Source organism: Antedon mediterranea, chromosome 8, assembly GCF_964355755.1.
Source record: "Antedon mediterranea chromosome 8, ecAntMedi1.1, whole genome shotgun sequence".
NCBI classification, from domain to species: domain Eukaryota; kingdom Metazoa; phylum Echinodermata; class Crinoidea; order Comatulida; family Antedonidae; genus Antedon; species Antedon mediterranea.
Genome location: NC_092677.1, coordinates 3,695,592 through 3,719,473, shown reverse-complemented (window position 1 = coordinate 3,719,473; position 23,882 = coordinate 3,695,592). Strand labels below are relative to the sequence as shown.

The window sequence follows — 23,882 nt, the reverse complement described above, 5'->3', positions numbered from 1 at the left end:
AAACAAATGGGAAAATAATGATATCCCATTAGAAAGAAGTTCATGTGAGCTTTGTCTTGTTTATTGTTTCTATGGTGGTTGTCATGGTAATGTCAATGATTGATCAATGAACTGTAAATAAGTCGGTTATAAATTTTCAAGAAATATTTAGGACTTGACCCGCCTTTGAAAAGAGATTCACCCTTAACTCTATACTTCTACTCTTGCTCTAATTGTCTGCCCTTAACCTTTGTATGATATACAACTGTCATTTTATCTTATGTCATTCACACAGGGTTGGTGAACATACAGTTGTTGGAGGGAAAATGTATTTTGGCTGCTTTCTTCAACAATAATAAAGGCCAAAAAAATTGTTATATTTATAAAAATGTAAATCTTCTTTAAATTTAACATATAAAAAGATAGGGTGTTTTTACTGTAATACTAGAGTCGCATATTGTGTGCATCCACCCCATTGCTATCCTTCCTCATCAAACCACTTTACAATGCAAAAAATAACATGATAAACAACAACTGGTTCCTCCCACAACATCCCCTCTACTTCAAAATGAATCCATCACTGCAACACTGTCTGGTTCCTAATAATATAGTTTCGCATCGTAAAATAATTATTGAGAAATCATTGCAATATTTTTATACAAACACCTTGTTGATAACTTTATTGGTATTTCAATCATAAAATTATTTACAAAAGTAATTATTTAAAAAAAGTTGTCAAGATCAAGGTTTCTTAATATATACGATACATTGGAAATTATCATTTGCTAAAATAAAATTGAACATTTAGCTCCAAATGTTCCAACATATATATTACCTAACATGATACTATGTCGTATATCCTCTGTTATAATCCCACCCCACTAAGAACACGAAATTGGGCTGACTTTGGTGGGTGGACTATGCCCTGGTTCAGGAAAATTATTGGTAAGTATTTCTCCTCAGAACTGACTAGAGACAGACCAAAAGTCAATACTGGGATTATACTTGGAGATATGCCTGTTTGTAAAACCATACATAAAGTAGGGGGGTGGGATTAGACCTGAAGTGGGATTATACCCGAGGATATACAGTATACATTTAACAAAAACTACATTATCTGCTGGCCCCTAAACTATGCTCTCTACATTGACAATTACAGAGAAAAATCCATTGTTGTATATACAATATTTCTCCTTAACTTTGGAAAATTTCTCCTCAAAGTTGTCAAATTATCTTAGACATTTTGTCTACTATGCTACCCACTAACTAACATATGATACTAAAGAATTAAAAAATATTAATGTATTTTTGTAATGAATTAATAGAGTTCAACACACTTGGTTTTGTTATTACTTGTAACATTACTTTACATTAATAGTACTTTAGTACAATACTTATACAGTACAAAGAAGTACACTACATTACTCTATTTTAAATGTAAAAGTACAGTATTTGGATCAAAATTGGAGTCAATGTACAGCTACTGTACCTTATAAAGTAATAATACAATTTATTATTTTTTACTGTACAAAAATATTGTATTGATCATGAAATATGGAAGACAAGTTTATGAAATGTCTGTGAAGTGAAAAAGTGAAACTCTCAAAATCATTTTTGTTCTCAAATCACATAATTCTGGACATAATTCTTATAAAGAATGATGAAATACATAGATATAATTAGTAATTCAATATTCCAATATTATCCAGATTTAAAACTTAAATTAGTTTAAATTGTTTTTTGCAGCAGCAACTTTTATTATTGATACCTGATTGGACGACGGCATTTTTCTAGATTTTGCTTTCTGATTGGTTTTGTTCTTTATCTGCGTATTTCATCATTGGTTCTTTCTCAATATCCTGCAAGATATACAAGGGAATACTAATTAGATGGTGACGTTTGACTCACCAATACACAAACATTTTACAGATTAAAGGACAACTTGACCGAGGACCATATTTTAACAACGTATAAGGGATGTACATATGATTTCAGAACCATCACAAGAATAAGGATATTGCTGTACAGCCGTCGCTGTCAATTGCTGTGACGTCACAGGTGCATCGCAAAATCTACTTTATAAGTCCGGATAAGCAAAAGAAACAATAAAAAAAATCAACATTTATATTTTTTAAGATTTATTTACAAAGTGTGTTTACTAGAAATTTTCGCGATTTGTGAGACTTTGCCAGAAAACTCATGACGTCAATTTTGCGATGCACCTGTGACGTCACAGAAATTTACAGCGACGGCTGTACGGCGAGCGCGTGCGGCTATATCCTTAATCTCGCGATGGTTCTGAAATCATATGTACATCCTTAATACATTGTTAAAATATGGTTCCGGTCAAGTTGTCCTTTAAATTATTTACCCTGAAAATTATGAAAAGCTATTAATTAGCCTGTAGCAATTTAAAACTGCATTTTAAACTTTTTTTTGTTCCTATTTGTTTTCATAAGTTTTTATGGACCCATAAAATTTAAAGTGGGCTCCTTGAATTTGGTGGGCCAATTATAAATTCCAAGACCTCTGATCCTCTGACATTACAAAATAGTTATAACTCTTTCACTCATAGTACTAAGCCCTTTACATGTACTTACCAAGGTTACTTTACCAAAAGAATTTTAAGACCTTTTTTTAAGAATTTTTTTTTCAACCTTTACAGTCTTTTTGAATTATTGTATAGAAAAATAAAACCACTAAATATTTTGTCATTGGTTGACCTGGAATATATGAACCCATTTTTAAAGGTGTTTTGTCAACCATTTTTGGTTTTATACCTATTACACAATAAAGATAATTTGAACTTGAGGATATGAATTAAATAAAACATTCTACAAACGTGTTGCCAGGTACCTAGTTCTAATAAATGCCCTACACCGCTTTTCAACTAGCAGCGGAAGTGTTTTAAAAATATGCCTATAGACATTTTTGCCACATTTGTGAAAAAAGAGACACCACCACCCCTGAAAAAATTGGCTAATGAAGGCTTGTTCTTTATATAAATTGCTCATGTTACAATAAATATTTCACACCATTTTCTTAAACCACTATAAAAAATTAGACAGATGTTTTGGCCTACTCAACTCCCTGGCGCAAAGCTACTCCGCATAACATAATTTTTATCACTAAAGAACATATGAAATAAAACATTAAGTAATACATTGATAAATAGACATACTGTAACCTTCACCATGATCATTGCAATAAAAGTGGGTTGCCCCCACAAAAGAGAAAAAAAGTAATACTAATATTAATAATAGATCAACTAAATATAAAATATGATATAAAATAATTATCAGGATAGAAATAAACACTATTAAAAATAAAATTATATATTCGATTATGTATTATTTGACTTTAATTGTAGATGTCAACTTTCCTATTTATTAACTAACTAAGCAGCTTTGAGTAAAAAGGTTGCCAGTAGCTGTCTTAAATTTTGTTACAATTTATTGCAAAGTTGTAGTTTCGTTAACTGCTTCTTCTAAGCCTAAATCTCTTTCATTTTTAGCCTTTTTCACTTGGTAGGTTGATTCAATTCCCTGTAAAAAAACAATGCAACTTTAGGCCTAAAACTGTCAAGCAACCTAGACCTAAGCACTAAAACTCACATCAGTTTTAATTAAACAGTTAGAGGAAAAAACTAATGGTAAAATCACCACTGTGGTCATGCTACAATAGATGTCAAAACAAATACATATAAATAATAAATATCCTAGAAAGTAAACCTTTTGCCATTTTTCACTTGACTGTAAATAAATTGAACTGCTGTGTCAATTTAATATACTACATTATATATATTGAGTGAGTCATATGGCCAAGCGGTTAAGGCAGGGGCGCCGTTTACCGTACCTAAAGAGCCAACAACAACATCGGTAAGGGTTCGAGGCCGTCTCGCTCCTAGTTCTGGTGGTGGAACAAGTCTTCTCGGATAAGGACTATAAACGTAGGTCCAGTGTACACAGTTATAACCTGTGTGTACTTTAAAGAAACCTAGTTCATTATTCGAAAAAGAGTAGGGGGTTACCCCGGTGAACTGGTTCACACAATAGCCCCTGTATCAGGGGGATTACCACCTATCTGAGGACAGTGATTAATTCACTATTGGTAATCCTTGGCCACATTGCCTAAAGACATAAAATAAATAATAAAATATATTTTCTTTTTATTTCCAAAGAATGCTGACCAACAAATGGTCAAATTGCATGTAAAAAAGATGTCAAAAGTATTGCATAAAACATTGCATCTGTTCATATGTTAATAAAGTTCAGTCTTTTACAATATTCCATTTTGTTTCACCCTTTATAAATATCTAGAATTTTAGTCTTATATTTTACTTGGGAAATGTAAATTTTGATATTTTTTTTATCATAGTACCTGCTGTGTGTGCAGATGGTGAAAGATATTAACTATAAATTCAACTTTTGGCCAATTCCTGTCAGTAGCCCACTCATCAAAATACTGCTAAGATTGTTTTTGCAATAAATCATTTTTTTGAGTTACTAAATTGGTAGCTAGGGGACTTTTTAAATTTTTCTTTTTGACTGCAGATTGACTTTCAATTAGTAAAACTACAGTTTAACCTATGGACCAACTGACATACTGACAATTAATCACTTAAATTGCAACTTTTGTGCAATAAATTTCTCTCAAGTGTTTCAGTACAAATCAATTAGGATCAGAGGAAAAAAAATGTGAAAAGGCAGTAAAAAAAAAACAAATTGTCAATTGGTATAATTGTATGCTATAGTTCTCTTAACTCTTCGATAATTTGGACAAATCTCATCGTTTCAAAATTACTCTACTGCAGCTACTGAAGTAAAAGTACATTTACTTTACAGTAGCTGTTTGTTTGTTATTTCACCTGTTTTAACTTGTGATTTTGCTTTTGTTTAAATGTGTTTTTTTGTATGTATAAAAGCTGTGAAAAATGCAGTTACTGCAGTAACTAATTTTGACATGACCTTTGTTTATGGTACAACAATATCTAATGCAGTAACCTATATGTTTTATTCATTAAAAAATGTAGTTACTGCAGTAAGTATTTTTGACATGACCTTTGTTTATGGTACAACAATGTCTACTGCAGTAACCTATATGTTTTATTCATTAAAAAATGCAGTTACTGCAGTAAGTATTTTTGACATGACCTTTGTTTATGGTACAACAATGTCTAATGCAGTAACCTATATATTTTATTCATTAAAAAATGCAGTTACTGCAGTAAGTATTTTGACATGATCACTTTGTTTATGGTACGACAATGTCTACTGCAGTAACTTATATATTTTATTCATTAAAAAATGTAGTTACTGCAGTATTTTTGACATGATTCCTTACTACTACAATAACCTATGTTTGTTATTCATTAAATCTAATATTGTTATGCCAATGCATTTGTGCATTTGTTTTGATGTTAAACAAGTGCTTTAAGTCTTGATTGGAATGTCTGCTCTGTTTAGGGTCACTGAGAAAGGGTACGGATCAAGCTGTGTTTGGCTATCATTTTATGATTTATTAACACTACCTGGGCCCAATATTCTGATTAGAAGCAGACACTATCATATAATATTCTAGATTACAAGACAGGTGCATGTACTGTAATATGCCTGGGTTTTCATACAATCACTTTATAAACAACAACTCTTCAGCTCTGTCTACAATATCATACTTTATGGACAAAACAAACGTGATGACGTGCCCATATATGGACATGATGATGTCATCACTACCATATTTAGGTACTGTCACTACCATATTTAGGTACTGTATATCACTACCATATTTGTGCACATCACACATTTTTTTTGTCAAACTAGTTTAATAGTGTAGACCGAGCTTTACTTAATTAATTCCTTTTTGAAGATGCATGCTGTACCGCAACCCTTGACTATACAACTAGGGATATTTGTTTAAATAAAACTTACCTCCCAATATGGTTCGTCCTCAAATAGTTCATCTTCTTGGGATGGATCCCATATTGGCAGCTTAAGTATGAACCCTTAATGTAAAAATAAAGTCAATATATTAGTTCAAAATCATGTCAGTCTTCTCAATGATAGTCCAGGGCCGTAACCAGCCACCAGAACGGTTGGTAAGGTTTCAACCTGACCACTTTTTCACAGAGGCCTTTGACACAACCCAGTGGCTTATGAAAACCGGACCACTTCATTTATCGTGGCTACATCAGTGTAAGAACTGCATAACATCAAACACACATCCCTACAAAGAAGTGGTTATAATAACTATAATCTCTCGGTTTCCTTACCTGTAATTGCGCCTCCTACAATAGCGAAGGCAAGCGTGACAATGAGGGCAACCATCTGATAGCCAGCCTGCGTACTGGCACTGCGACCATCGCCAGGTTCAAGGCCCTCAATTCTGGAAGCAAGCTCCGTGAATTCTGCAGTATTGTTGGCCGGCACAAGTGCGGGGAATTGCGAGTAAAGACTGAAATAAATAAATTGTATGTGTAAATAAAATAGTTATAGGAATGTGTTATTGTAAGGTAATGTTATGTACAACCTATATTATATACAGTATTATGAAGGTACAGAATAGTGTTATTCTAAAAGCTTGGCATTTCTTTTTGTTTGCATTATCATTTTGATTTAATGTTTGTCTTATTTAAATTGTATCTCTACCCAGCGCGACAATATTTAATTTTACCCTACCTGTCCCCATAAGTGTCCTCATCAGCAAAACTGACAACAATGGCAGCAATGATCCCAGCCAGAACACCTGGCATGCCATGCAAATTATTCACTCCACATGTGTCATGGACCTTAGCTTTGCTGGATAAGCAGGGCTGGGAAAATTGTAGAAAATACAAAATATTACATACATGGAGGATAGATATAGGAATGCTTAGTATACTGTACTTATACTCAGTGCATGTGAATGTTTTTATTGCTTTCCAGAAGAGTTAACCATTAGTAAATACAGACCAACCCTTCATAAGTTTCAAATTACACACACAGCACTGGGGTATGTATGTTTTTTTTTCAATAAAAAAAAATGCAATTGATTTCTGTTTATAGAAACCTCGGTCCCCGCAGTGGTCTTGTTTTGTAGTGATCTTTTTTAAGAAACCTCGGTCCCCGCAGTGGTCTTGTTTTGTGATCTTTTTTAAGAAACCTTGGTCCCCGCAGTGGTCTTGTTTTTTATTTGTCTCGGTTTTTATAAACCTCTGTCCCCGCAGTGGTCCTGTTTATGAATAATCTTAATTTTGGAAAATGGATATTTACCGTGAAATAGGTATAACCAATGGTGGACAGGATGCCAGCTAGTGTTCCAATGATAAGGGCACCCCACGGGTGGATCATTAAGTCAGCAGATGATCCGACAGCAACTCCTCCTGCCAGTGTGGCATTTTGAATATGCACCTGATAAACAAACAATCATCATATTAATATACAAAAATATGATTTCATAAACTCAAAATAAACCTATTTTCTTCAAATAAAATAAATATTTTATATGACTTAATTAAGCTCTGTCTACACTATCAAACTAGTGTGATGTGCCCAAATATGGTAGTGATATGCCCAAATATAGTAGTGATATGACATCATCATGTTCATATATGGGCACATCACATTTTTTGTCACATAAAGTTCAATAGTGTAGACATGGATTTATATGACAATAACAATGCATTCCACACTACAGATTTAAATCGAATTTTAAACCAAAGCTAATTTTGAAAATTGTTCTTCATTCAACGATAACAGGCCTCCGGCTCATTTTTTTCACAAACGAAGTCAATCATGACAGCCAAAAGCAAACTCACAGGAGTTGTAAAATAAAGTCACTTGTTTAAATGCCTCTTATAATAGGAAGAGCAACCATGAATAACTATTAAAGATAACGGACGATGTACACTAACTTTAAACTTATCTCATTAACCTAAATTCAAGACTCACACCCATTGTACCGATTTTTTTAAATGGCTACATTGATTACCTGTATTATCACTCGACTGGGTTACAATGAAAAGCACGGTATGTGATCTGTATCTCTCCATAAAAGTGCAACTTTACACAAATGTATAGTAATAGTAATAATAGGTGGTATTAATATTAGTCACGCAAGTCTAGAACCCAGTTCACACGGGTCAAAAGATCGTATACCGTAATAATAAGTAGTTTGTTATTGAATAAATATCTTTTTAAAATACAATACATTAAATAGTTTGATTTCTGTCACACAATCGACTAAAACTAGGTGGGGAAGGGAAAATAAATCTGGGTCATTTTATAATTAGGCCTACAGTAAATTCAACAATTTGCAAGCAGTGCGTATTCTCGATCGTTGTCCTTAAGCGTGGTTCCCACTAGAGACGCAACGCAAGAGGACGTAACGCAACGTAAATGATTTGATCAATCACAAGCGATGGATTATTCGAACAGTGGCTTGTCATTGGTCAACTCGTCTGCGTTGCGAGTACGTCATTGCGTTGCGTATCTAGTGGGAACCACGCTTAAAGCTTGATTCGCACAACGTGGACGCGACAACGCAAATGAGTTTACCAATCACACGCGACAAACGGATATTGTGCATTGCGCCAACGCAACATCGCTACGGGAAATGAAATCAGTTTGATTTCACGCAACAAACGCAAGGCAAAAGAACACTGGGAAACAAAGTACAGCGCGTACTCGGGGTGAACCAGGTCAAAGTCTGCTAACGTTGACGCGCAACAAGCAGGCGGCCGGGAGGCAAACACAATTATTAGAAGGGCATTTTTTTACGTTGCGTAGGTTGCGTTACGTTGTGTCGCTAGTGTGGGAAGAACCAAGCTTAAACGATTCACGTGCGTTGCGCGTACGTTTGTCATGATACCTACTTCACACGATCTTGACACGAGCCAATTAAAACTCTTTAACTAACTCCATTTTTATTGTACGAAAGAAATTTTAATACCGCTGAATATAAATTGTCACCATCGCTAATCCATTGTGAAAATTTCTCCATCCTAATTCGAAGCTCATAAACAATGGTAATTTCTATGTCAGTGTCACTTTTATTAGGTGTATAATGGCGTACTCCATGATGAATCAATGAAATTGTTATATACAATGCAAAGTTCGATATCTAATAAACCTATTTATTTATTCATGGAATCACCTTTATATCGGTGGCACACATTATCAGTTAATGGTGCATCCAATTTACAGACAAAATACAAATAACATAAGCTACAAAGTTCTAAATACTAACACATAACATCAGAACAAAATGTAAACTAAGTAATTAATTAGATCTGTATGAAAATACATAATACGTAAACTGTATGTACAATATATATAACTTACAAAAATAAAAACAGAACAACAAAAATATATGATAATAAATAAATAAAAATAAATAAATAAAACTTACAGATACATCCTCATAGAGATATCTGTAGCTTGTTTACTATATTAATCAATTAGTTGAGAGAGGCAATGTTGGTAAAATTGTAGATCTAGTAACACATGCTTTCATTAAAAATCAAAGATTTCTCCTAATGTTTCATTTTCAGTGAATAAATTGTCTAGCATAAAGTGGTGTTTTAATTCTTGAGATCCACAATTAAAATTATCCCAGTAAATACTTAAATTATTGTCTATGAGGTTGTTCTTAAGATCCAAGTATACATCATTTCTAACAGAGCTTAATGAAGGACATTTAAATAAAAAGTGGTTTACTGTTTCTTTTTCGTTAGTACTACACATCTTACATAATCCTGTGTTATGACTTGACCAGGATCGTCTACGACCCTCAGAGAGTTTGATCTTGCTTTAAATTTTAAATTGATACTCTTAAAATTAGTTTTATCTAACAAATATTGTTCAAGGTTTGGAGTTCCTTTATACATAGTATATTCCGTTAACGTTGTTTTGCATTGGGCCTGTTACAACCGTTAATGTAGAAAACGCCAGCTTATGTCGAAACAACCGTTAATGTAGAACAATCCACCGCTTATGTAGTAAAACCTCCAGCTTATGTAGAAACACCAACAGCTTATGTAGTAAATAAAAATCAACACCAGCTAATGTAGAAACGGTCACCAGCTTATGTAGTAACGAAAAATGCCTCCCAGCTTATGTAGTTACTATCGCCAGCTAATGTAGAAAATGTTACATATTTTACAAAAATGTCTAAATCATGTGCAAATGCATCGATCTTTACTTAGCTTACTTAGCTATCAGTCTTTCCACACATCGTAAGCTACCATCTCTGTTAAGGGACCGCTTCTCATAATCGACCACCTCTTGTCAGGGATCACCTCCTCTCATAAGGGACCGCTTCTAATAATCGACCACTGCACCTCTTGTAAGCGACCACCTCTCGTAAATGACCACCTTTTTTAAGGGACCACGACATATTTCTCTCTATTAAAGGACCGCTTCTCAATTGAATTGCCCACCTCTATTGAACTTTCACCGTTTCTGTTAAGGGACCACTTCTTATAATCGACCACCTCTCGTAATTGATCACCTCCTCTCACAAGGAACCGCTTTCCATAATCGATCACCTCTCGTAAGCGACCATCTCTCTTAACGACCACACCTCTCGTAAATGACCACCTCTTTTAAGGGACCACGACCTTTTTCTCTCTATTAAAGGACCGCTTCTCATAATCGACTATCTCCCGTCACAACGACCTCTAGTAAGTGACCACCTCTATTGAACGACCACCGTCTCTTTTAAGGGACCATTTATCATAATCGACCACCTCTCGGAAGTGATCACCTCCTCCTTTAAGGGACCGCTTTTCATAATCGACCACCTCTCGTAAGCGACTATCTCTCTTAACGATCACACCTCTCGCGGTCCTTAAATAGAGGTGGTGGTCCTTTAAAAGAGATCGTCACTGACAAGTGGTGTGGTCGTTGAGGTGGTCGCTTACGGGAGATGGTTAATGATGAGAAGTGGCACCTGAACAGAGACGGCGGTCGTTCAATAGAGGTAGTAACTTTCCAGAGGTCGATGTAACGGGTGAAGGTCGATTATGAGAAGCGGTCCTTAAATAGAGGAGGTGCTGGCTTTTTAAAAGAGGTCGCCACTGACGAGTGGTGTGGTCGTTAAGGTGGTCGCTTACGAGATATGGTCGATAATTAGAAGCAGTCTCTAACAGAGAAAGTGGTCCTTTAAAAGAGGTCGTCACTTACGAGAGGTGGGGTCGTTAAGAGAGGTGGTCCTTTAAAACAGTCGTCACTGACGATTATGAGAAGTGGTCCTTTAATAGAGAGAAAGAGGTCGTGGTCCATTAAAAGAGGTGGTCACTTACGAGAGGTGTGGTCGTTAAGAGAGGTGGTCACTTACGAGAGATGGTCGATTATGAGAAGTGGTCCCTTATGAGAGGAGGTGATCCCTTACGAGAGGTGGTCGATTATGAGAAGCGGTCCTTTAACAGAGATGGTAGCTTACGATGTGTGGTCGTTTTAGAAAGTTGGTTGCTTACGAGAGGTGGAAAGACTGATAGCTAAGTTAATATCGATGCATTTGCACATGATTTAGACATTTTTGTAAAATATATAACATTTTCTACATTAGCTGGCGATAGTAACTACATAAGCTGGGAGGCAATTTTCGTTACTACATAAGCCGTTGACCGTTTCTACATTAGCTGGTGTTGGTTTTTATTTACTACATAAGCTGTTGGTGTTTCTACATAAGCTGGAGGTTTTACTACATAAGCGGTGGATTGTTCTACATTAACGGTTGTTTCGACATAAGCTGGCGTTTTCTACATTAACGGTTGTAACAGGGCCTTTGTAAACTCGTTATGATCAACCTGTTTATTATTTTTCCTAAATGGCTTTATCCAGTTAGTAGATGGTTCTTGATTAAATTTGTCTATAAAATTTGTTTTATTTAAAATATCTTTTACATTGGATAACTAATGCCATGCCATATTTTCTTGAACAGATATAATTGCCTTGAAAAGTAATCGAGACCACCTACAAATCTTCCATATTCTTTAATCTGTTAAAATATTGAACTCTGTAATCATTTTGTAGGGAAATAATACTTTGCCATCCCAAGTCACCATACAATGCTTCTTTGGCAACATTTCTCGGGGCTTTTAGTATTATTCTAGCCATTTGATATTGTAGATTCTCAATTTTGTCTTGTGAGGTTTTCCCATTACAGAGCCAAACAGAGCTAGCATAGTTTATGGTAGGTAGTCCGATCATTTTCCAAAGCAAATCGCCATAGTAGACTCTGTTAAAGTCTACTTGTTCTGATATTATGGATTTGATGTAGGCAATTATACGGTTACCTTTCTTAATTACTTCATTTATATGACATACATCAGACAATGATCGAGATATATGTACACCAAGGTATTTATAGGTCTCTGTTTCCAATATATAATTTTTACCTAGTCTCCATTTTCTGTGTAAATTGATTCTTTGACATTTGATTTGTCATAATTAAACGAAAGTTTCCATTTTAGTGAGAATTCAGCTGCGGTTTCTAATAGTGAATTCAAATCTCGTTCATTCTCTGCAATTAAAACCACATCATCTGCCCAAAAGACTGGCTACCTATTTTAGTATTAAATATATTTACACTCAAGTTCTTACATTTAATCATTTTTATACAGTTCGTTAATGAATATTGAAAACAATAATGGTGATAGGGTACATCTTTGCTTTATACCTTCGTCAATACCAAAATAATCTGTAACAGTGTCTCCAAATGCTACATTGTACATTCAGATAAATGTTCTTAATTATATTAAGTAAACTTCCTTTGATACTATATTGTTGATAGCCTGAATAAGGCCATCTCTCCAAACAGTGTCAAATGCTTTTTTGAAGTCTATGAAAGCAAGATCAGTTTTTTTACCTTCAGCTTTTCTGGTTGCGATTATGCTTTTAAGGGTAAAGACATGGTCTTCACAACGCCTAACCTAAATTTATATTACTCCGTCTTATTAATACGTTGATCCGTCCTATTATTACGTTAATCCTAATCCAAAGCTCATAAACAATGGTAATTTGTATGTCTGTGTCATTTTTATTACCAACTCTCCTAGGTACTGTATTAACGAATAAAATGAACCCTGCAAGGTTCGATATCAGATTAATCAACCTGAATTTATAGTAATCCGTCCTATTAATACGTTAATCCTAATCCGAAGTTCATAAACGGTAACAAACGTAAAATTGTCATTTTTACGACCAAGTGACAAATACATGGAGATTTGGAATTACAAATTATTCCAGCTACTAGTGAACTTAGTTTGTACAAGAAGAATGGGTATCACAGTCAAAAATGCAGTTTTAACAATGAATTGTTTCTTTGTAAACAAATGTGAAAACAATGGGTACATTGTATTCGAATTGTAGGTGCAACTACAAATCCATCCATATAAACTAATTTGTTTAATCTATGCTAATCTCCATAAAACAGATTTTAAGCTATTTATTGTAACACTTTTTAAGCCTCGATCTGAACTATAAAAACTGAATTTTTATGAAAACTAATAAAACGAAACTCATAAAAGATTGAATTACCATACTTTTTCGTTTTATTACCCACATTAAAATATTGCAAACAAAACAAACAAACTTAATTCTTTTATTTCTATATTTTTATTCTTCGAAAAGAAGTTTTGACCTTGAATTGATCAACCCAGGCATCGCCATTGCGCTATAAATTTTACTCTCGGAAAATGGACCAGAAGTATAGAATAGTGGTAATAAGAACAGTTGCAAATAGTATAGGAATATGTAATCCAAGTAAAATGCGAAATATTTCATTTTCAATAACAATTCTCCAGCACTCGTTCTCATTGTGAACACATGCGCAGCAGAGATTAAATTGATACGCCCTCATGATCTTCACAGAGAAAAGGCGGGATATTTGAAGCGATACTTTTACACGCAGACATTCCACTAGAGAACCAGGCCGCCATATTGTAGTACGCCCCAGGTCTTCATGGTACACCCGGGGCCTCCGTGGTATGCACATGCCCGTCAAGGTACGTCCAGTGCCTCCATGGTACGCCCGGGCCTTCATGGTACGCCCAGGGCCTCCGTGATACGCTCAGGGCCTCCATGGTAGACCCGGGGCCTCCATGGTACGCCAGGGGCCTCCACGGTACGCACAGGGCCTCCATGCTAAAGCTTGGTTCCCACTAGAACGTAACGCAAGGACGTAAACGCAACGCAAGCCTTTTAACCATTACGCGCGCGCAATAAATATAATAAGGTTACGCAGCATAATAATAAAGAGGGAACCTACCATGTTAAACTTTCCATCTTTCTGAACCAAATGGGAGATGACGAAAGTTGTGACGGTGCATGCGGCAAGAGAATAATAGGTGTTGAGTACGGCACGATAACGATCATCTCCCTGGGCTAAAGCTGCGTTGAAACTGGGCCAGAACAACCACAGGAATATAGTACCTAAAATGGACAAATGCTTATAATGTATTTCTCGTCAAATTATTCTTTAAGAATAGTTATCCAATGGAGCAGTTGTGTCATTCACTACACCGCCATTTAATCATGTTACATGTGTGTGTGTTCTGATTGGTTAAGAGGCAATGGACATTAACAATTTAAAAAAATGTACGCTTAATTAAAGTGCGCAAATGCGATCGTCGTGAAACGGAGCTTTGAAGGCGAGGACCGATGTGTCGTCATTCGCTTGGACCTACGACCCACGATACCGTGTAGGAAAGCACGTACGACCGAACTTCCTCAGATGTGAATAATGAATTTCGCGCGCGTCAGCTGTCCTTTCGTCATCACGTCACGTTACATTTACTTACCAATCATCGAGAAAAGATCAGAGTGGTATACGGATCCTTCCTTATCGTTGTCTTCGGCCGATTTCTTGTACAGAATTCTTGCAACAGTTAAGCCGAAGTAGGCACCGAAGGTGTGGATAAACATAGACCCACCAACATCCAGGACCTGTAATAGGTTTAAATAAGTAGGCCTACGTTATAAATCATACAGATTATTTGATAGTGTGGAGTGTAACGTGTGAAATTCTCTTTGTAGCTCTCTTTCATTCGTAATAAAACGATTTTTAAAGATGTATGTATGATTTAGGCTACAAGCGAAACTGAGTATTGAACATCTGGGGTGTGAGTTGGAAACACGTGGCATACGTCGTAATCTAAATACAACTTATTAAAGTTTTTATTAATTTTTCATTGAAATTGTTTAGAATAACAATAATTTGTTGAGCAGCACTGATGTGGTTATTGAACTCAAAGCTTTATGGTCACAATATAGATTACGCAAAGCGTTTAATGTTTAGTGTTTGCGAGATAGCATACTAGCATAATAATATAAAAGAATTTGTTGTATAGACAGAATACACAGAAATACACGCCACAAATTACATTCATCTCTTCCATGAATACAAAACCTTCCCTGAATACATTTTACAGTCATTGAACTGCATCACTTTGGTCCAATGGTTTTATGACTTTGTATAGTTTTATAATTTGTATATAGTGCCTGGAAGCTGTCATGTGTGAACGTATTGTCACGCACATAGCTAGCTGTGGACCGTCTGAAAAGAACCTGTATTTCCTAAAATATCGCCAAATTAGATGCGCACGTGGCGATGCAATCCGTGTGAAAATAAGCTTTATACCTTAAGATGTTCTAGGCCAAGATAGAGGTTGACTGTTAAGATGATAATCTCGAGGAATGCCATAATGATGAGCTGAAGAGGCGACACTTTACCGAGTACTGCGCCGAACGATATCAGAACTGCCGCAGCGGCAAAGTCCGCCGTCAGCATCCTGAAGAAAAAAGAACATTATTTTTTTTATATTATTCATTCTTATATATTAAGCGTATTGGCTTTGTTGGCTAATGCGCATGCATGGGTATTAAAAGTTCCAACTTCTTTTTGTGACGAGAAAAATTGTGCAACCAATGATGTTGAATTTTCGCGATATATTCGAATAAGCCATCGCTTGTGATTGGTCAATTCACTTGCGTTGCGTTACGTCCTTGCGTTACGTCGCTAGTGGGAACCACGCTTAAGTATTATGATAATAAAACGAATATTAAATTTATTTTTGTAAATTGGCATTAATTTCATGTTCTAATCATAATAATCAGTTTTATCAGTGTGATTAAAGTCAATAAGGTAATCAACGTTGTTTGTGGATCTTGAGAGCCGTATATATTTAAAATATTTAGGTAGTATAGATAAGGGTTTGACTGAACACTTGTTCTACTTTTTGTTGTAATAATACATCAAATAGAATCTGAAGGAGGTACGTCAACGTGTATATAGACAAGGGTTGGAGGTATCTCCTTGTCCTATTTACACTTAATCTAACAATAGTACACATAATATCAAAGCACTCAGAATGTATTGTTGTCCACGAGTGTCCCGTATGGCTTAGTGCATATAGGCCTAACCAGCATTAACATACGTAAGTTATAAGTATAGGCTTACTACTGTTGCTAAAACCATGGACGAGTGAACACTCTGTGTTGAAAACATAACGAAAGATTTCTATCCTTTGTTGCTCACGATCGACTTGAAATTTGACTTAACAATTTATGTTCCATTATTACCAAATACGCACCGCTTAATATTTCAATTCAGCGATCTCAGTTTAAATGGTTTCGACATTTCATACAGAATATTACAATTGATTGTCGTTATTAGGAATTGAACCGTGGTATTCTGCATAACGTAACGGATGAGCGATCACTGGATAATCCCAGGGACCCAAATAAAACGTCCAAGGTCTCCCGCATTGGTGGACCACTTATCGTTCATAAACCAGGGACCTCCAAGCCCCCGCGTTACGCCACACATATTCGCCTGTATTATACATCATCCTATAAAAAAACAAAAATTTTAGATAGAAAACTCACTGTTCTGCTCCAACATGGAATGTTCCATCTTCCTGCCAGAAGAATCCTTCCATAAGAGTTGCCCACTGGATAACAAATGCCGCCAGCAAGAAATTGAACCCTATACTCCCAAAGCCATACCGCTTCAAGAATGTCATCAAGAACCCGAAACCAATGAAGATCATCACATGGACATCTTGGAATACTGTTGTTAGAAAATAAAGAGACAGATTCAACGCAAAAAAAGTAGGCGCAAAATCGTTCCTGCCTTTTTAAATAAAGCAACATTCTTTTCGATAGTCCGATCAAGGCAATCTAACAACAGGCTCGCCGTGCCAAGTTAAGAACTCGTAAAACTAACAGCCCCTTGATATTATGTCTGGCTGCGACAAATACTAACAATACTGTACTATGTACATATTTTTAATATGCGGGGAACTGATCTTGTCGCAATTTGATCTCCGCGTCCTGTTGTTAGATTACCTTGTGCAGACTATAGGTACTCTAGTTTATCGGTTTCTGTGTTAAAAAAAACTTTTGTAAGAGAAAAAAAAATCAATAAAATCATGCATAAAATTTAAGAAACAGAACTTTATTATTTAACTGTACTTAGTACATTTTATGCTTACAATAACGTGAAAAAAAACGTATTTATTATAATGCATGGGCATCGCGTGAAACATTTTGGCATATCACCAATATTCTATGACAATAACGTTGAAGCACAGAAAGAAGAATGGTATATTGTCTGGAACTGTTTGTAGTATTTGATGACATGACTCTTTTGAAGTTAATAACGCTATAACAAATGTCACCACGGTTCATCAAAATCATTCAACATCAACAAGTATTTCTCAGATTGGAAAAGTTGACCCTTTGGTCTTAGAAGGATTGTCATGGTTACGTCCCTTGTAGGCCTAGTTTGCAGTCTATACGTACGTGTCTGTTTCTTTAGTTTCTAGTTTCAATTTTTCGTCGAAGACTTATTTGTTTAGATATACCTGTATTTATAGAGTTATTGTAAATTTGAGGATATCAGATTAACTCTTATAACTAATACTTTTATATTTTGTCTGTAAGCCTACGATATTTGGGAATATCACTACCATGGGCACATAAAACTTTTTGTGTTTGGTAGTGTAGACAGAGCTGTTTAGAAAGAGCTTTGTCTACACCAGCAAACTTTTGGAAAGCCAAGCTAGACTAAACAAATGAAAAATATGATAAATGAGACAATGTCTAAAATCGAATAATTCATTATTTAAGCACACAATAATTCTGGTGAGGTTAGTGGTGATTATGACCTGAAATGACCTTTTTACTATTATTATTTATTCTTTATACTGGGTAGCTTTTTCATTCAGTCAAATACTGTTATTCCAGAAGGCCTAGTGTAGCTGATGCCTTTGTGACAGTCAGTGGCCGTGTGATGTACTAGTACACCATGGATGTGTACTCGTCTCGAAAGATGTACCAGGTTCTTTAAGAGCCAGATGTGTACACTAGACCTACGGTTTATAGTCCTTATCCGAGTAGACTCGTTTTACCACCAGAACCATGGAGTGAGTGAGCGTCGACTTGACGACGTTATGGCTAAGTATTACGGTTTCACTGTCTTAACCGCTCGGCCACTCACTCAAAAAAAAGTTTACACTGACTGGTTCCAACAAATGCTGCGTCGCTTTTTATTAAAAGAAGAAAAGGAAGTGTACTCACAAGGATAATAATTTTCAAGCTCCGATTCTTCGTGTCCCTTTGCGTCCGCTTGTTCTCCATAATCAATGAAAATTGCAAATAAAATAATGAAAACGATCTGAAAACATGCCAGTATGATACCGAACTTTCCCCGATTCCAAGACATCTTCAATCGTTGGTGGTTGGCTGAAAAGTAACGCGATCAAAGTAAATAAATTTTCCTTGAACGAAGAGAGGTGTGGTTAAATGCGTAGGCCTAGGTCGTGGTATGTTTCCTCAAAACAAATAAATCATTTCACTATTATTTTTTTAACAGGCAAGTTGTAACGCACTGTCAAATAGACAAGTACCACCTCAAAGGGGTAGGCCTACTAAATCATTATTAATATTTAAATTTTTACTATTATTATCACACTCTGATTGGTTAAAATTGGTGGGCGTGTACTGTTTATCAATGCGTTAGTTTTTTTTTTTTTTTTTTTTTGTCTTGTGTGGGGTCTTCCCACTTTTATTATAATTCTCAGATTTATATGTATATATATTATATATAAAATAAAGGTACATTGTAGCAATTAATTATTTGTATGAATATTTCTATTTCTGTTGTATATTACTAAGATTGTTACAAGTTAACAAGTAGTTAAAAAGTAGGCATATTTACATAAAAAGATGATTAATTTCAATATAATAACCATGCTTTCATTTACAATTTTAAAAAGATGTTAATTAAAATATAAAGATAAAAGATGGTAATAAAAGTCTATGAACTGTCATTAAAAACGTACTTATAAAATCTTGTTCATGTTCTGGTAGAGAGGCTATAAACTCAGAGGAGGAATATAAAATATCCTCCCTTTTCACCAAGACAAAAAGGATGAGATGAAAAAAGAGGAATGCAAAAGTTTGAAAACTAGATAAGGATGATAGAGTGGAATGAAATATTTAAATGAAAACCGTAAGGTTAGAGTCCATACACCGTGCAAGTCCAAGATGCCATTTTGGCTCTGTGTGTATGTGAGACGCTTCATACCCGATGACATCTTATTATAATACTACTTCTACTTCTGTATACAATTTGTAATTGGGAAATAAACAAAACATATTGCATTTTAGAAAACATGAAAAAAAAACACTTCATACAGACTATATTCATGCTATCAATTGTAACAGAGTTTCCTTTTTTGCACCCCATTTACGTTGTGCCTTAATGAAGTTACACATATGTTCATTTTCTATTAGATTTTTAACTTCAGCAGTGAAAAGAATCCAGATCTTCAATGCGTTAGTTAATACAGTGAAATAGATTCAAAACATGACCCTAAAACTAAGAGAATTTCTGATTGGTTGAAAGTGTTTGGAAACGTCCATTTCACAAATAGGGGATTTATATCTAAACCTCAAGATTGACAAATAATACAGATGATTTGGACTATGTTTGCATTACAATTCAAGTACTGTACCCAAACTTAATAATATGTCCTAATATTATTTATACTTCATGGACAATGACATTTGTATCGGACTATTTTAAATGTTTAAAATGCCTCACAGTCGATAGTCGTATCGGCAAGTGTTTTGAAGTCGCATGGTGGCGCTATATACTTTCTGAAAAATTGCTAAAAAAGAAAAAAACACGTAAAATATTTAAATTTGCATATTAAGTATGCGCTTACATGTTTTACCACTTTCTTCGTTAACTGCAAGTTCTCCGTATTTTGTTGCTTCGGCCATTGTGACTTAAGATCGTCTGATTCCTTTGTGTAGAATATCTGAAATCAAGTGAAATATACGTTTGAGAAATACGAGTCAAATAGTAATAAAATATTGTCAATTTGAATGTTTTCTGTGTGTGCCAAATATCGATTAAAATTTATAACGGACTAGCATGTTGAGTCACATTTTCAATATTATAAGCTTGTCTAGTCTAACCTCATCTATACATCAGCGGTCCCCGTGACGTAATGATAATAATAAACATAGGCCTAAATTGTGTGCTCTATTGATTGTGGTATTAATATCTATGCAACTAATAATTGTCGTATTCGAGACTTTTACCGTTGAGTATACAGTTTTCCGTTGAGTACTTATTTAACGGAGTAAGTTTGAGCGTTGAGATTGTTCTTAACGAAAAAGCTTGCGTTGTCAAATTCGAATTACTTTCTGTTGAGCATAATCCGTTTAAAATTCGAATGCAAAAAATACTCAATGGATCGTTATGTTGACAACGAAAGTTCCCAATCCCGAATATTCCCAATTGATAATTGTATAATTATGACCTTTAACTCAGCTAATAAAATGTAGGCCCACTCTACTTACAGTTTTTGATTTTGCATTCGACATGCAGCTATAAGATATTCTACTATAGAACTCGACTAGTGAATCAAATGCATACATTTATTTAAGAACCTCATGCTGTATGCCTACATTGACAAATAAACGCACTTCACTCTACATCCGGCACTTGTCCCTGCTATAGGCCTACTTAAATAATCAGTCGACCTCATTCTATTTACGAACAAAGTCAAACAATCGACGAATTATTATCATTTTGTACACCGTCCCGTCGTCCATTGAATCAAGGTACGTTCGTTAGCGTACACACCATTGTATGTATATGCATTGATATATACATGTATATATATATATTCATTTATTCAATAGAGTAGCTGGTAGCATGTAGACCCCTATCAACTTTCGAGAAAACAATGTCGTTACAAGGAAGCGAATTATTAATTCCTGTTGTTGCAAATTCAGTTCATTAGCCTATAATGATAATTATTACCAGGCCCAGCACACTACTCCCTGATTATACAAACTTCTTAAATTAGTGTAAAAAAGTGCGTGAAATCAATCCAGTTGATAGGAACTTGATTGACTAGTATAAATCGCAGCAATTTTTAATAGATATTCTGCAAAAATGCCGTCTATTGAGCTAGCTCGACAGAGGCCTTTAAGATAATTTCACATTCTCACCTGAAACTGTATTATCACGTCCTTAAAAAGTCCAAAATCATACCAATCAACGGATAGGGCCTACTCACTATTTCAAATAATTTATAGAGAAGGCCTACCCTATACAAAGTACCGGTATGTTCTATGATGGCGATTCTATATTTTCATAAAGCATATGTTTTAAATACGTAACACATCACGTGGACTAAGGCTAAGACTAATCGATACCGGCATGTTCTATTAGCTGTGTAAAATTTCACGACAAACATAAACTTGTTCTGTTTCAATAATAAAACACTAAATTATACGAACACACAATCAACATATGAGACTGGTAAGCCTACAGAAATATAACTTAAATTTTACCTCAGAACCGAGCCTGGTCAGTGCATGGAGTTAAGCCCTGTTCACATATGGTAATGGGAGGCACTTCCCTGTTTATTATACAGAGCAAATCAAAAGAGCCCTTTGTTTGGGTCGACGTCTATTGTAACAGCATCTGTTCATGCTATAAGCAAACATTGATAACCATGTTTTATGTTTACTATATTAAAAATAGATTAACCTTGGAAACTCGTGCCTCAAAATCTTCTGTGCACCACAAATTATGCTTTCAAACATAAGTATATAGGGCTAGTTAGCATACATCCGTGGAAGATGCGCAATTACCTAAAATCAGAGTGGCGTAATTGAGGCACGAGGCACCTAGTTTGGAACCCTAAGTAAGCCTCCAACGCTAGAGGCCTCGGGCGTTTTTACTCGCTTTTTAATGCCCGTTTTTTTCGTCTGGATACTGCTCAGGGGCCCTTGTAAGCTCTGGGGCCCCTGGGTTTAACCAATGAGCGCTCATAGCCACTGCCTAACAACCACCGATAAATCAATCCATGGCTAATTTCGACCCAGTTATACATAATAATTGTCTGAAATAAAAGTTGAATTGAATTGAAAATAATATTATAACTGTTATCTTTCTTTTCTTCTATTGATGTGATATTTTTATTATCATTGTATCCTGTGGCGAGTAGTACTAAGATTGGAAATAACAGGTATTTGGTACACTATTCGAAAAGAGTTTAGGGGATCGTCTCCCGGTGGTGTTCTGATCTGGTAGGCGCTGTACTGTTGGCTGCCATGGGTCTGTTGAGGGACTAATCCGAATTTCCTCAGTTTCCAGTTAAGCTCGAAGACTAATAAATACATTTCTCAAGCGGCAGTAACCCATATTAATCTATACGGTAACTAAATTTGAGATTACGTAGCATCATAGACCTCTTGAAGTACGAAGTGTACACCCTTATGCAACCCTTCAATGTCCACGAACAATAACACAGATTCATTTTCAGGGGATAACAATAGTTTCACGCGACAAAGTCTGTCACAGATCGATTGCGGTATTTTCTTAATCTACCGACGAAATTCGATCTAATTTAACATAAACAAACTTTACACACCCAAGTATGTTTTTATGTAAATGATTATATCTTAACTTGTTTCTTAAATCTTAGATTTCATTTCTTAAGATAATAAACTGGTTTAATAAATTAAAAGCCAAGCCTTTCATATCTTGACTTATTCATACGCTTCTTAAAATTAATCAAACTTAAATATAAAAAAATATCACTTACAGTATCCTTACCACCGCGTATATGATAATTTCTTTTCTTTCCTTTGTGTCGGCAACTTTTCTCTCTTGGTGTTTCAGTTAAAAATAATATGAAGTCTTTGGGTACCGTATCTGATCCGAGTTTCAACTTCTCTCTTTACTGGTTATATTCCAGTTTACGTTTTGGTACGCCGGGCATCACGTATCTGGAAATTGCTGAATTCGCCGGTAAATCAATTTCAACTGCTCTCTATTGGTGTTTCAGTTAAATATAATGTGAAGTAAGCCTATCTGAGGTTTGCTGGATTCGCCGGTAACTAAACTCAAACTGCTCCCTTGGTGATCTGTTGAAAAAGTGAAGTCTTTCGGAAAACAAGCTAAGCTAAAGCTTCCGTACGCAACAATAGGAGTCAAAATTTATGCACGAAATAATTAGAGCGAAATGGTCAATTCTTTACCAGTTTTGTTTTGATTGCTGTAGTTTTGATTGATGTACATTTTTGTTTTTAAAGTGTTTCGAAAATCAACAAAAGCGTCCACCAATTTTACGAGCATAACCCGATTAACTCGGTCTCTTCATTTAGACTGCCAAATGGTAAACGATTTGTGATTTATGATGCGTTTCATTGTTTTTATCAACTAATTCGTTTTTTAGATTTGTTGACAAAAAAAATTAGGGTCAATGAATTCAAAATAACGTTCCAAGAGGAAGTAATATAACAAATAAAACAAAGATCACACTAATTAGGCCTACCTTGTCCATCAAAGGTGCCTCATACAAGATACTGTATATTATTATTTGAGAA

General features: G+C 35.2%; 1 protein-coding gene across 3 annotated transcripts; it reads right to left on the bottom strand.

Moving 5' to 3' along the window:
* Positions 1–255: 255 nt before the first annotated feature.
* On the bottom strand, positions 256–21,882 carry LOC140057820 (ammonium transporter Rh type B-B-like). 3 transcript variants are annotated; one of them, XM_072103568.1, is made up of 12 exons: positions 21,840–21,882; positions 20,195–20,290; positions 18,543–18,707; positions 16,848–17,031; positions 15,601–15,751; positions 14,762–14,906; positions 14,230–14,393; positions 7,230–7,367; positions 6,657–6,790; positions 6,251–6,432; positions 5,910–5,983; positions 256–1,838 (listed from the first exon to the last, which is right to left on the bottom strand). In XM_072103568.1, exons 2-12 carry the CDS (start codon positions 20,250–20,252, stop codon positions 1,770–1,772), a joined length of 1,464 nt encoding a protein of 487 aa, XP_071959669.1. In that variant the 5' UTR covers positions 20,253–20,290; positions 21,840–21,882; the 3' UTR covers positions 256–1,769. The 3 variants fall into 3 exon arrangements, with proteins under 3 accessions (XP_071959669.1, XP_071959670.1, XP_071959671.1); XM_072103569.1 differs by lacking the exon at positions 21,840–21,882 and adding an exon at positions 21,495–21,620; XM_072103570.1 differs by lacking the exons at positions 20,195–20,290; positions 21,840–21,882 and adding an exon at positions 19,307–19,632 and having other exon boundaries at positions 257–1,838.
* Positions 21,883–23,882: the final 2,000 nt, after the last annotated feature.

Coding starts and splice junctions, on each gene's coding strand:
- LOC140057820 (XM_072103568.1), bottom strand. CDS start 20,252: ATGGCCGAAGCAACAAAATACGGAGAACTTGCAGTTAACGAAGAAAGT. Junction 17,032..18,542: donor GCTTGAAAATTATTATCCTT/GTGAGTACACTT, acceptor TTCTAACAACAG/TATTCCAAGATGTCCATGTG. Junction 14,394..14,761: donor TGATCTTTTCTCGATGATTG/GTAAGTAAATGT, acceptor TGTCCATTTTAG/GTACTATATTCCTGTGGTTG.